Here is a 14,589-nt window from a genome sequence, read left to right on the forward strand (position 1 = left end):
ACTAGAATAGATTTCTTTCATTCCCCACATGGGAAAAGAAGGAAATGCTACTCACTTTTGTTTTGAATTTCCTCCAGTTGAGTTTTCATAACACAAGACTTGTGACCTTTCAAGTCCAAGTATAAACATAAACACTTGAGTTCCTTTAACAATTTACTTTTCCAGTCAGTTTCCTTTACTAAAGTCCAAGATTGTCACTTTTAAAATTAAAATTTCTCTATATGGTCTTATAGAAACTTGTTCATTTTTTACATGTGATGAAACTGTGCGCTGAACAGTCTTATGTTTATTTTCAAAGCTATTAGCAAGACTTATCCTATTATTTTCTTATAAGGACCCTGGCCCTTCACCTTTCCAGGCAAATATCCAGGTTAGGATTCTTCTCTGGTAAGCCACCAGGTTCCTCTAGTTAGCAGATTATGTGCTCTTGGTCCAGGTTTTGATTCCATTTTTCCCTAATATTGTGCCACAAATGAGTCTTTTAATAAAACTAAACACTGTAGCATTTCTAAGGTTTTTTTTTTTTTTTCATATCATCTTCAGGTTTTTGAAGTCAGTATCTTTGTGTACAAAGCAGTGAGTACTAAATATTAATATCAGAATTTTTAAATTTGTGTGCATTTATGGGTGAGCCAGGGTCTCTCTGCTACTTGCAAACAAATACCAGATGCTTGCACTACTTTTGCTTCTGGCTTATGTGTGTGGCTTGGGAATTGAAACTGGGCCTGAAGGCTTTGCAAGTGCCTTTAGCCGCTAAGCCATCTTCTAAGCCCTAGATTTTTTTTTTTTTTTCTTTTAATGAAGCAAAACTGCTATGGGGCCAACTACTGACAGAGTTCCAAGAGTATGACGGACCATTGGTTTTCAAGTATGAAAATACAGCACAGGAGCAGGGGATGGTGGCGCATGCCCTTAATCCCAGCACTAGGGAGGCAGAGGTAGGCAGATCACTGTGAGCTGGAAGCCACCCTAAGACTACATAGTGGATTCCAGGTCAGCCTGGCTTAATAAAGTGAGACCCTACCTCGGGAAAAAAAGAAAAAAAAAAAAAAAACAGCATTAAATACATACTGTTGTAGGAGAGTTTAAGCAAAAAAAGTTGTTTTAATTGGGCCATTTATACATTATTTTTTAACTCTATTGACTCATCAACCCAGGTGGATTTTAACTGCTGCTGTTTTTAATATAATTACACAAAACTTCTTTAGTATCATGTGTACATCAGCTTATTAAACTGACAATAAAGTTGTTTCAAGTCTTGTGCTTGTCCCAGCATTTTAATGTGTAGTTCTCACCAATTCTCTCCTAGGAGGAGATCTGTTTGAAAGTAATTTGCTGCCTAAACTTTCTTAGTCAATGTCTTTTTTTTAAGAAAAACTTTATTTTGCTAGTCCAAAAGCTACTTAAAGTAAGAAACATTCTTGGCAAATAACTGGTTTATATGCTGGAATAATTGCTAGATATATAGCTACAAGCCACAGTCAGTGCACAATGTAACAGAAATGCTTGGACAAGTGAAACCCTGTGAAGTAGCTTTAATGTCAAGACAGAGTTGCTCGGTATTCCTTTTGTACTCATATATGGAAGTAATTCAGAAGGCTGATTCTTTCTCAATAATCTTATCAGAAATGTCCATAAGCCTGTATCAAATGGTCCTCTTTAACCTCACACCTGGCTTGTTATTTGCAGCAATAAACCATTAGATTTGCTTATACAAATGTTAATACTAAAACATAACAATGAAAACTCAAAACCATCAAAAACAACTCACTTTTCTTTTAACTTACACAATCCCATTTTGCAATGTTTAAAACGGAGTGACAGGGCACAGCTGAGTGGTGGTATCTAAGCTTCTCAGAATGAAGGACACTTCCCTGGGATTTCATACTTTTTAGCTACTGTTCATCCCCATCCATCATTTGGCAGTTCCTAAAGGGAACTGGGGAAGATAATCAAGAGGAAAAGGCCAGTATCCTTCTCCTGTATAATAATTACCACCTTCCCCCTGTGTAATAGCACACAGACCTGAAAAAAACTGCTGACAGAGCTAAGAGGAAGCTAACAGAAGTGTTAGCAGGGCTGAGAGTTCACTGTTTAGTACTGTGAGAGCAGCACTGAGCAGCACGCAGAAGTCAAAATATATTGTTACAATTTTACATGAAACCCCAGAAGCATCTCACAGAACCCTGGCTGAGAAACCCACCTCCAGCACAGTGACCTCCTATGAGAGGTCATTTTCATTTCAGTTGGCTCCTTCTGAGACTGGATTCACAATTTCTGGTTTATCTCCTCCCTCATTCTCCAAGAGTGACTCAGATCTGGGTTCTGTCAGCCCTACCTCCTCACTGTTCTCTGGTGCCACCTGCTGGTCATTTTTTCCGTCTGCTGGATCATTTTGATTCAATTTTTTGTCAGGTTCCAATTTTGCTTCTTTCCCATTGCCCAGCTTTAGGTGAAACTGTGATGGGTCTTTAGCACTCTTTACTACCTCCTGAAGGTTGTATTTTCTAAACAGCATGTAATCTTTCACAACACTCAGGCAACAGACAGCTTTAATGATTTCTACAACCACTGCATACTGCGGATTAGTGAGATCCACTTTATTTTCTGTATTGAGGCTGCTTACTATCCCTGCCAACTCTTTGATAACTTCTTCCCTATTCATGTGACTATTATTTCGCGATTTGTATACAATCTGAAATGTCCCCTTATTTGGAGCTTTAAACCAGGGTTCCAAAAATGTTTCTGCATATTTTTTTATGTCTTCTAAGAAAGCTTTGCATGTGCCTGAGATGGGTAACATTCGTAGAATAACTCGGGTCTTCTTTTTCTTGGTCTTGTACATATCCTGGAGAATATGATGTACCAATATCTCAGGTTCTATCCCAAGTGTCCTGATAAAGACTACATTATTTGCTCCACTCTCCACTGACTGGAATCTTCTTAGTCTCATCTCTGTACAAGCCTTAATGCCACCAACTTCTTTCTTCAAGGCAGCCTCTATGTCATCATCTTCTCCCTCACTTCCAGAGGGCTGCTGATCCTTGTCTGGAAACTTCTCGGGCCCGTACAGGTCATCGCCGTACTCATTGAGCAAGCTGTAGGCCTCCTCCACACACTTGCGCTCGTTCATGTTACAGGTGATGAGGATACCCTGCAGCCCGGGCTCCAGCTGCCACCCGCCCGCATCGCCGCGCCAGGCTCGCTTGGCCTGCACGTACTGCGCTTTGTCTTTCTGCTTCCCGCCTCCGGGCTGAGGCGCCTGCTGGGCCGGGGACGCCATTGTGGGTAAGTTTTTAACAGATTTACCTGCTTCTTCAACCCCTCTCCCCAGGTAGTCAGTGTAAAAGCTGATTGTTTATTTGCACCACCCCAGGTATCCCATGTGTGAAGTGCAGGGCAGGACCCTGGATGCCTCACAATTCACTGACATGCATGGTCCCTTCCTAGCTAAGCAGTATGAAACCCCCAATAAATTCATTTTCCTGGTGCTCTGCATCCCAATGAAAGCCATTCTCTCTGTTCCTGCTTTGTACTCTGTAGAGACAGTTGGAATGAGCACCTTTACACCATGGGCAGATGCCTCAGCATGGTTACAACAGGGTAAAAGACAGAGCAGTTTAATTTCCAGAAGGCTTTTCAAATTGCTATTAGAAGGCTGAGGCAATCCCTATACCCTGTAACCAAGAACAAGCTTCAGTGACCAAGACATTTGCACATCTTTACATAGCACAGTGAGCTGGATCTCTTTTCATTTCATTCATATTTCTTTTTTAAAAAAAATATTTTGGGCTGGAGAGATGGCTTAGCAGCTATGGCACTTGCCTGCAAAGCCTAAGGACCCAGGTTCGACTCCCCAGAACTCACATAAGCCAGATGCACAAAGTGACATGTGTCTAGAGTTCGCTTCAGTGGCTAAGAGACCTAGCATGATCAAATTCTCTCTCTCTCTCTCTCTCTCTCTCTCTCTCTCTCTCTCTCTCTCTCAAACAAAATGATTTTAGGACTGGAGGGATGGCTTAGCAGTTAAGGCTTTGCCTGCAAAGCCAAAAGACCCTGGTTCGATTCCCTAGGATCCACGTTAGCCAGATGCACAAGGGGGCACACACATCTGGAGTTCATTTGCAGTGGCTGGAGGGCCTTGTGCATGTCCATTCCCCCCCCCCACCTTTCTCTGTCAAATAAATAAATCTAAATAAATAAAGCCCAAAAAGCTGATTTTAATTTGGGGGACAGAGAAGCAGGTAGGGAGAAAATGGACATACCAGAGCCTCTAGCCACTGCAAATGAACTCTAGACACTTGTACCACCTTGTACATCTGGTTTCACATGGGCACTGAGGAATACAACCTGTATCCTTTAGCTTTGCCAGAAAGCACCTTAACTGCTAAGACATCTTTTCAGCCCAACATTCATATATCTAGGCTCTCTCTCTATTTTTCTTTCCAACTTGTGAGACCAATCTGAATCTATCATTCACCTACTTACTTTGCTTGCTGTTATCTTTCTTCAAGATTTGCCTAATTTACCTAGAGATCGTTCATCCTTTGCCCACCTACACTGTGTTGTAGTCCTAAGAAGGAAGCAGTGATCCACCCTCATTCTCTCACTCATAGACAGCTAAAGTACTATCTCTTCCAGACTACTATTATACTATAATAATAAATATGCCCAGAAATTTCTAACTATGTTATGGGGTCTTCTCTATATCTCCATTTCAAATTAGCTGCTTGGCCACTACTGAAAGCCAGCAAGCTAGTGGGCCTAAGCCACACAAATGAATTGTAAGTTCAAGCAAATGTCAGGTACAAGATCATATAAAACAGCACCAGAGGAAATGTACCTGCTGGGAATGGTGGCGCATGCTTTCAATCCCAGCACTCGGGAGGCAGAGGTAGGAGGATCACCATGAGTTCAAGGTCACCCTGAAACTCCATAGTGAATTCCAGGTCAGCCTGGCCTAGAGTGAAACCCTACCTCAAAAAACCAAAAAGTATCTGAAGGGAAAATAAACCAAGCATGGTAAAACTTCTAAGATTTCCCCCCACAACATATTGCATTTGGCTCAACTCTCATGTCTGCATTTATATATTCTGCACTCACGCCTTCCACAAAGCTCACCCCTTGCATTCCCCAAGTGCCAGATCAGGTGGTCATTACCTGTATATGTGGATGTCCTTGCATCTCCCAATTCTATCACACCACTCCTGGGCCTTTGCATCCATCACTGGATTTAGGTCATTGTCATAAAACACCACAGTATCAGCTTCCACAAGGTTTATGCCAGTGGCACGACTATGGGTGGAGAGAAGAGCACAGAAAATCCTCCTGTCTCTGTTGAAACTCCTCATCAATTCCTGAGAGGAAACAAAGTGCTAAGATTAACATTTCTGGAGAAAAGTGAAAGACCTTTGATACTCTGCATTGTCTGTCTACTCAAGTTATTCAGTAACAAAACTGTCAGGTTTATGTTCTATGCAAAACATGGCCCCTGCTAAAGCAAAGCAACATGTAGCATCTACTGTGGCTCTCCTGTGTGTATGTGATACCTTCCATGAAAGCATCACTGTGTCGTTTTAGGCTGCACAGATATCAGTTACAGAGGAGATGCCATGCTCTGTCTGGCACTTGCTGTCAGCCCAGTCTGTAGGCCCCACAAGAAAGTGGAATCTTGCTGGGGAGGTAGCTGTGCTTTTTCTTTTATCCTCAGGCAATGCCAGGGCACTCTACAGGCAAGATGCCCCTGGAGTAAGGCTGAGGAAATACAAAGACCACTCTAAACTATTTTGGTACTATGAACTTTTAAAAGGAGATACACATTTTTTAAATATTTAATTTATTATTTGAGAGAAAGAGAAGCAGATAGAAAGAGAATGGGTGCACCAGGACCTCTAGCCACTGCAAACGAATTCCAGACATATGTGCCTCCTTGTGCATCTGGCTTACATGGGTCCTGGGGAATCAAACCTGGGTCCTTGGGCTTCACAGGCAAACACCTTAACCACTAAGCCATTTTCCCCAGCTCAGGAGATAAACATTTTATTTTCATACCAAAACAGAACTACAAGTTGACCAGCCCTCTTAGAAAAATAATACTGAGCTGGGTGTGGTGGCGCACACCTTTAATTCCAGCACTCAGGAGGCAGAGGTAGGAGGATCACCATGAGTTTGAGGCCACCCTGAGACTACATAGTGAATTCCAGGTCAGGTGGGCTAAAGTGAGACTTTACCTCAAAAAAACAAAAAACAACCCCCCCCCCCCAGAAAAAGAATAACTGTCTTATTTGCTACACTAAAAACACAGGTTCCCCATCACTAGAGTACTTCTTTTCAGGCCCTGTCCATATGTATATTTATATTTATACATGTGTATGCTCTGTGGGAATCCTGCAACTGTTATGGAACATAAAATGGACAACACAGGGACTGGAGAGATGGTTTAGAGTTTAAGTCACTTGCCTGCAAAACCAAAGGACCCAGGTTAGATTCCCCAGGACCCATATAAACCAGATGCACAAGGTGCCGCATGCATGTGGAATTCGTTTGCAGCAGCTGGAGGCACTGGTACGCCTGTTCTTTCTCTCTCTCTCTACATGCCTCTCTTTAAATAAATAAATGTATGTATGTATGTATGTATGTATGTATGTATGTATGTATGTATATGTATATTTTAATGAGTAACACAAGTTCAGCAACTTGCTTTTGCACTCAGGACTCCTGGGGCCATGTACTCAGACTTGTCCTGAAACACTGCTGACGAGGACTTCATAGTCTGAGCTATGGAGTCATGGAGACAGTTTTAGTTCATGACATTGCCAACCTGTGTGGGGTTCATTATGAACATGTCTGCAAAGAGTGACTCTGTGTGTAATAAACCTGCAGTGGCACATTACTGTTACTGTGGTAAGAGTAATGGACAAGGATCACTAGATCAAACGTCTACCCATATCTGAAGTTAACAATTCATGCCACAATGGTTTTTAGATTGACTTTATTTTAATTAATTAATTTATTTTTTTGAGGCAAACTCAACAGACTGGCCTTTTTTATGTGAGAGCTAGAAAAACAAAGAATTGGTGTACCAGGACCTCCAGCCACTGTAATCAAATTCCAGATACATACGCCGCCTTGTATGCCTGACTTACATGGGATTGGAAGAGTCAAACATGGGTCCTTGGGCTTTGTAGGCAAGCACCTTAATTGCTCAGCCATCTCTCCAGACGTATTTTATTATTATTACTTTTTTCTTTTCCTTTACAATTATCTTATTAAATCATAAATGTACAACAGCTTCTTAACTCTACACACGCACTTAAAATAGTTAGAGGAAAAATGTTATGTCTTATTACACCATGATCCTGGCTAATAGCTTTTCAAAACTTTGAGAAAAATCTTAAAAAAGGTTTCACATGTCACCTGAAACTTACAAATTTAACATTATCAAAGAAGGAATGCTTCTATACTCTTACAAAGACCACTAGAAAGAAACAACACTTAAAAAGCTAAGAAACTGTCTCAAAAGCATTTTTTTATAATCCTTCCTCCACAGTAAGGTAATGTTATTAAATAATCCAATCCATTCACAAAATGGCTCTCTGCATCTGCTCTGGTGTATTCTGTCATATCACTGCATATTTATGCATGACTGAGAGTTTCCTTAACATTGTGATTTCGATAACCTGAAGGGGTTCTGTTACCTCTGGGCTCTCATCCTCTCCTGCTTATACAGTGAAGCCCATGGCAAGTAGGAAGAAGCTCAGTATCGGCTCCTCCCACCATAACCCCCACTTCCTCCACTGCCTCCTGGACCATAGTTTCCTCCACCATATGGTCCCCCCCATGTTCCTGCTACCACCAAAGTTTCCACTCTTCACTGGACCATAGTTAGAAGGTTGCTGGTTATAATTTCCAAAATCATTGTAATTTCCACTTCCATAATTTCCTCCCCATAGTTGTCATAACCACCTCCGTAGCCCCCACTCTGGTTGCCATATCCAGGTCCTCCACCACCATCTCCTCCTCCTCCGTAACCAGGGCTTCCTCCAAAATTGCCACCTCCAGGTCCGCCTCCATTGTAACCATCCCCAATTCCACGTCCACTTCCATATCCACCAGATCCTCCCCGAAAGTTACTTCCTGGTCCTGGTCCAAAATTTCCACCACCACCACGGGAATCTCCAAAACCAAAGCTCCCTCCTCTTCCACTCCTGGAACTCTGGACTTCCTGCATTTCTTGTCTTGACAGTGCTTTTCTTACTTCTGCATTATGACCATTAATGGTGTGATATTTTTGCAATACAATTTTATCCACAGGATCACGGTCATCAAAGGTAACAAAGCCAAAGCCTCTTTTCTTTCCAGATTGCCTATCAGTAATTATTTCAATAGTATCAATTTTCCCATATTCTTCAAAGTAATCTCTAAGGTGATGCTCCTCAGTATCTTCATTAATTCTGCCAACAAATAGCTTCTTCACACTCACATGGGCTCCAGGTTTTCCAGACTCCTCTCTGGCTACCGCGCATTTTGGCTCAACTACTCTCCCATCAATGTTTGGTTTTTCAAGGTAAGGTCTCACTCTAGCCGAGGCTGATGTGGGATTCAGATTTACTACATAGTCCCATGCTGGCCTCAAACTCATGACAGTCCTCCTACCCCTGCCTCCTGAGTGCTGGGATTAAAGGCGTGCACAACCATGTCTAGCATTATTATGTTATTTTATATTTTATCTTATTTATCATTTTTTCATTTCATCTGTTTTTTTTAAATATATTTTTTATTTTTATTTATTTATTTGGGAGAGAGAGGAGAAGAGGCAGATAGAGAATGGGCACTCAGGGACTCTAGCCACTGCAAATGAACTCTAGATGCATGCACCCCCTTGTGCATCTAGCTTATGTGGGTCCTGGGAAGCTGAACTTGGGTCCTTTGGCTTTACAGGCAAACATCTTAACCACTAAACCATCTCTCCAGCCCTTATCTGGTTTGTCTTGCAAGAATGTATGCACATGCATATGTAGGACAAAATTAACGTCAGATATTTTCTTCAATCACTTTCCACTTTATTACTGAGGCAGGGTCTCTCACCTGAATCCAGAGCTCATCTATTATTTGGCTAATCTAGCTAGCCAGCTTGCCTCAGTGATCCCATCTCTGTCTCTTGAGTATAGTCTAGCTAGTCAGTTTGCCCTAGGAATCTCATCTCTGCCTCCTGGGATTAAAGAGAGGCTGCTACATGCAGCCAGCATTCACATGGGTTCTAAGGATCTGAACTCAGGTCATCATGCTTGCACAGCAAGCTCTTTATCCACTGAGCCATCTATCCAGCTCCCTCTAAAACTTGCTAGAAAGTTCTGCTAACAAAGGTTTCACCGGCACTGTGGATGAAAGTCTCTAGTTGTGCCTGATTAAATCAAAATATCCTTAGCAAATGTGCTAAGGAAAATGTGAGCACATCATTTCCACTTGCATTTCTTCATAAATTAGTCTAAAACTTGCATCTTTGCTATAAAGCTACCTCCTATAAGTGTCAGCACTGTCCCAGAATGACTACAGATCACCATTGCTTATTCTAGAACACCTAGAATTAAACAGCTAGCTAGTTAACTCACTTATGATAAAATATCACAAACTAAAGCTCAAACATGGCAGACATGCTACCTCATCTGTTAAAAGGGCCATGGAATCACTACCTCCACAGCAATGTGGCCTGAAACCGGTGATCATAGGTTGTACTACGGAATCACAAGTGACAACAAGCAGATCTCTTACCTGCCGTTGTTCACTGTTGGCATTTTCATCAATTCTTATATAGGTAAGGTAATGGAAGTTCAAGAACATTTCTAAAATGTCCAACATAAGAACCATCTGTGATAGAATCAGGACCCGACGACCTTCCGATTTCAGCTTCTGCAACAGGATTGCTAAAGCTTCCAACTTCCCTAAGGAAGGAAACATCAAATCTTACAGTTCAAAGCAAGTGCACCTTATGCCACAAACCATGTCAACAGGATCTGTCATACCTGAGTCCAGTTGCACCAGTCTCAGCTCAGGAAACTGTAGTGAGCGCAGTGCAGTCAGCTGCTGCAGCTGCTGGTGGAAGGGACCAGTGTGCTCCCTCAGGCACTGCCTCAGGGCCTGAAGTCTGCCACTATACAATGAAGGTGGCCTTGCCACCCACAGAGAGGGTGGTGCAGCTACTACTGGAGGAATCACGCAGGCCACCCTGAGAACAGAAAGGATGTGTAAGCTCAGCATGGTGACTCATACCTTTAATCCCAGAGGCAGGAGGATCTCTGTGAGTTTAAGGCCAGGCTGGAACTGCAGAGTGAGCTCCACACCAGCCTAGAGCAAGCCCCTACCTTTAAAAACCAAAGGAAAAAAACAAGGGCATGTGTAGTCACCAAGCGGCACCTTGGAGCCTCTGGTAGGTAGGCAGGGCAGAACTCTATGGCAATGAAAGTGGCCAAAGAGACGGCAAAGACACCTGATTTGATCACCAAGGGACAGCATCTTCCTTCACAGCTTTATTATAGCTACCAATGATCACTTCAGACAGCCCAGACCTAAAAAATCAGCACAGAGCATTCACCAGATCACAGCCACTGGTCCAGAGATTACAACTAGGAATCTGGGGAGAGAAGAACATGGTCCCTGGGATATGAACCTTATAAATACTGCAGGTGCTCAGGACAGTAAGGCAACCTGACACCACATGCTAATCTTCAGCCAACAATACCAGAAAAGCCTCCCTGTGGGCATCAGCTGAAACTGGGTTTTAACTATTTTATGTATGTATGTATGTATGTATGTATGCATGTGAAAGAGGCAAGAGAGAGAGAGGCAGAGACAGAGGGAGAGAATGGGTGTGCCAGGGCCTCCTAGTCACTACAAACAAACTCTAGATGCATGCGCCACCATGTGCATCTGGCTTTACGGGGGTACTGGGGAACAAACCTGGAACCTTTGACTTTGCTAGAAAGCACCTTAACCACTAAGCACCTTAACCACTAGCCCCCTGAAGCTGTGTTTTGATAACTTGTTCCAAACTACATCCACACTGAATGAATGAAATGGTTTTCTGAAAAAGCTTGCTGGAGGGACCCAATAATAAGTTCCTCTGGTTCCAAAGCCGTAGACCCCAAAAAGTGACTTCAAAGGGACAATTTGGGTAAAAGCAAATGGGAAAAACATCCAAAAAAGAACCAGACATGGTGGCACATACTTGCAATTCCGGGACTCAGGAGGCCAAAGCAGGAGGATTACAGGAAGAAAAGAGAGTGGAGAGATGACTCCATGGATAAAGCTCTTCCTGTGCAAACATGAGGACTACAGTTCAGATTATCAGACATAACTACCAAGTAGGCGTGTTGGCCCACCCTGTGACAAGTTAGCTAGCTAGACTAGTTGAATCAGTGAGTTATAGGTTCAGGCAAGAGACTGTATCACAGAAAATAACACAGAAGGCTACTGAGGAAGATATCTCCACACATACACATGTATGTCCACATGCATATAAATACACATACCACACACACACCTACACATGCAAAAAATATGCAAAAGAAAACCGAGTTATTGGGTGTCATAATACACACTTGTAATCTCAGCACTTAGGAAAACGTATGAAGATCATGAGTTCAATACCAGCCTTGGCTACATAGTACTACTGTTTCCCAAGGGAGAAAAAAAAAAATCCAAAAAAAAATATATAAAAGAACTACCAGAGATAGTGATTCTCATGCATGGACTCACGTGAGCAATCCTAGCACTTAAGAGATAGAGGATCAGGAATTCACAGCCAGCCATGACCATATGGCAAGTTGGAAGCCAGACTGCCACATGAGACCATGTGTCAAAAAACAAAACAGAATAAAACGAAACCAAAAGAAAAATAAACTCCCTCCTGAGGTATAGTAAAGGAATACAACAAAAGGTTAACATTTTTATCTGCATACAGTCTAACCTACCTGTCAAGAACATCCTGAAGTGATTCTCGACGTTTATTCAATGTCAAAATCAGATCACTTTTACTTTTTGAGGGTGATGTGTAACAGCTTGCTGATTCAGCACCCTTCCCAAGGCAGCCATTCAAAGCCACACACCAGGGCCTCATGCCTCTGCCAGGAAGGGAACAAATCCTCAGCAAGTCTCTGCCATACACTGGGGCTTGGGAACAGCGCCGTTCATTGATAAAATGCATCTGATCCAGCCGCTCCTTCAAAAGTCTATTCTTTTCCTCCTTGATTAAAAACAGGACAGAAAATGGTTACTCAAGAAACAACACAGCAAGCAACTTACTAAGTGTTTTGGGATCCACTGTGCATAGCATCCCAGTTAAACACCCACAGACTTTGGTCTATAGAATCAGTAGCAGGAAAGACACAGAAACAGCAAACCTTTCTTCCCAAGGAAGACACAAGAATAAAAACCATGATGTTTATAGTCATAGGCCCAGTTTCATTTCTTCACTGGAAATATGTTTTAAAATGACAACCATCAGCCAAGTATGGTGACAGATACCTTTAATCCCAGCACTTGGGAGGCTGAGGTAGGGGGATCATTGAGAGTTACAGGTCAGGCTGGGCTAGAGTGAGCCCTGCTTTTAAAAAAAAAAAAAAAAAAAAAAAAAAGCCCACCCAAATAATGACCCTCTAATTCAAAGACCATGTGCATCTGAGACTCGGAACTTGGCAAGGACCCACAAAAGGCTTCACTGCCACAGCATTCTCAGCACTTCTAAAAGCCATCTGCCTCCATGTCATGCACTTGCCATCTGCCACTGTATGTCCTCAAGTCTAGGCCTTACCTGGGTTGGCCCTGCAGCAGGAGAAGCTGGTTTAGAGGCCAGCCCAGGTTCCCCAACAGCCATGGTGCTCACTGCTACTCGACCCGGAACACCAACTACAAATGCAAAAGCAAACAGCTTTAGAGGATGATGGTATGGTTCCATGGTAGAGCACTTGCCTGGCATGTACGAGGCCCTGGGTTCCATCTCTAGCACCACCAAACAGAAAAAAAATAGCTGAAAAGGAATGCCAATATACAGAACTAGGAAATTAGGAGATGAGAAGGGGAGTGAGTGGAACCTGCTGAATGACCAGCACATAGTGACTAACACATCCCTACTTGCCTGTACATCAAACCCACCCACCAGTTCCAAAATACAACAGGGCTGGGACCTCAGAGGAGATGGAGAAGCGGGCAAAGGATAGGACAGGGACCAGGAGCCCAGCAAATATAAGGTATGAGCCAGCCTGAGCAAGTGCAAATCCTGCACCACTCCATATATATGACATACTAACAAGCATGTTCTCTAAATAGGGCAGTAGGAATTGGTTGTATTCACCTAGTAGTTCTGAAAGCAAAGGAGAGAAAGAACCAACAAGTTGACACCATGACAGATCTATGAAAACCAGACAGTCATAAGCAAGGCTTTGACATGCAGAAGACCTACAATCAGAGATGCACAGTGCCACCAAAATACTCAGAAGAGTCAGAGAGAAGTTCCTGAGCCTTCCTCCTGTCCCGAACACCCTACCTTGAGGGGTCAAGGGTGCAGGGCTGGGGCCACCGGCTGGGGGCTTGCTTCCCAGGGCGCTATGCACAGCACCTGCCTGAGACACGGTCTGCATCACCACAGGGCCAGGAGCTCGCAGGTAGGGCTGCCCAGGGGCTGACACGATCTGGAGGACGCTGCCTGCAATCACATGTCCATCAGAGTTGTCAGTCACAGGCAAGTACACAGTACGGCCACATACTAGTCACCCACCTCCAAATGGTACACAAACAAGTCAGTACATCACAGAGCCGAAGTCAAGTTTATACAAGCAAATCAATGCAAACTAAGTAACTGAGGAGGGAGGGGACACTAATCCAGAGAGGAGGTTTGCTTTGTGTAATATCAAAAAAAAAAGGCCACTAATAGTTGTAGTGCCTCACCTGGGCACATGTCCACTGAGGACTACAGCTATCCCACCCAGGGCTATGAAGGTCACATAAAGCCCCAACTTCCAGACCTGTTGGCCACTGTCGATGGGATGAAGAACTGCCAGAGAAAGCAGGAATCGGTCCAGATGCCCATGGCTTTGTGGCTGCTATTAAAGACTCTGTCTACTTCATGTGTATCTAAACCTTGGTACCAAATGTATGACAACAAAACAACAGACTTCCAGAGGTGTTCATGAATGACCCCGAATCTGAGACCCAAATCCCTGGAGAGATGGGGAATTAAATTACATGAAAGGTTTCTGTCAGCAGAAGCTGTCACCTGCAGAAAATCCAGGAAAGCATCTCCTGAGGAAGCTGCAGGATGGCAGCTGACCAAGGCTGCAAGGACACCTTAGAACCCTAACCTAGGGCTGGAGAAATGGCTTAGTGTTTAAGGCTCATGCCTGCACAGCCTAAGGACCCAGGTTCGATTCTCCAGGTCCCACATAAGCCAGATGCACATGGTGATGCATGCGTCTGGAGTTCATTGGCAGTGGCTAGAGGCCCTGATACATCCGTCCTCTCTCTATCTCTAATAAGTAAATAAAAATAAAATCTTAAAAAAGAATCCTAACCTAAAGACAAGGAGCAAGTAAATTG

The 14,589-nt window shown here is 43.2% G+C and overlaps 2 protein-coding genes and 1 non-coding gene across 16 annotated transcripts in view; all 3 read right to left on the reverse strand.

The window, feature by feature from the left end:
- The window catches only part of Ep400 (E1A binding protein p400), a 209,566-nt gene that overhangs the window by 42,394 nt on the left and 152,583 nt on the right, over positions 1-14,589 (reverse strand). For all 14 annotated transcript variants that reach the window (XM_045156107.1, XM_045156093.1, XM_045156098.1 and 11 more), the window contains 6 exons: positions 13,541-13,699; positions 12,809-12,903; positions 11,970-12,241; positions 10,023-10,225; positions 9,772-9,941; positions 5,161-5,357 (listed from right to left, as the gene is read on the reverse strand). In XM_045156107.1, coding sequence (XP_045012042.1) covers positions 5,161-5,357; positions 9,772-9,941; positions 10,023-10,225; positions 11,970-12,241; positions 12,809-12,903; positions 13,541-13,699 — 1,096 coding nt within the window. The remainder of the gene's footprint in view (positions 1-5,160; positions 5,358-9,771; positions 9,942-10,022; positions 10,226-11,969; positions 12,242-12,808; positions 12,904-13,540; positions 13,700-14,589) is intronic.
- On the reverse strand, positions 2,243-3,283 carry LOC101603642 (THUMP domain-containing protein 1-like). The gene has a single exon (XM_045156108.1). It carries the CDS (start codon positions 3,281-3,283, stop codon positions 2,243-2,245), a length of 1,041 nt encoding a protein of 346 aa, XP_045012043.1.
- LOC123463243 lies at positions 5,631-5,763 on the reverse strand. Its single transcript, XR_006638831.1, has one exon. It is a non-coding gene; the product is annotated as a small nucleolar RNA SNORA49 (small nucleolar RNA).

The sequence above is a fragment of the Jaculus jaculus genome, chromosome 8, assembly GCF_020740685.1.
Source record: "Jaculus jaculus isolate mJacJac1 chromosome 8, mJacJac1.mat.Y.cur, whole genome shotgun sequence".
NCBI lineage: Eukaryota > Metazoa > Chordata > Mammalia > Rodentia > Dipodidae > Jaculus > Jaculus jaculus.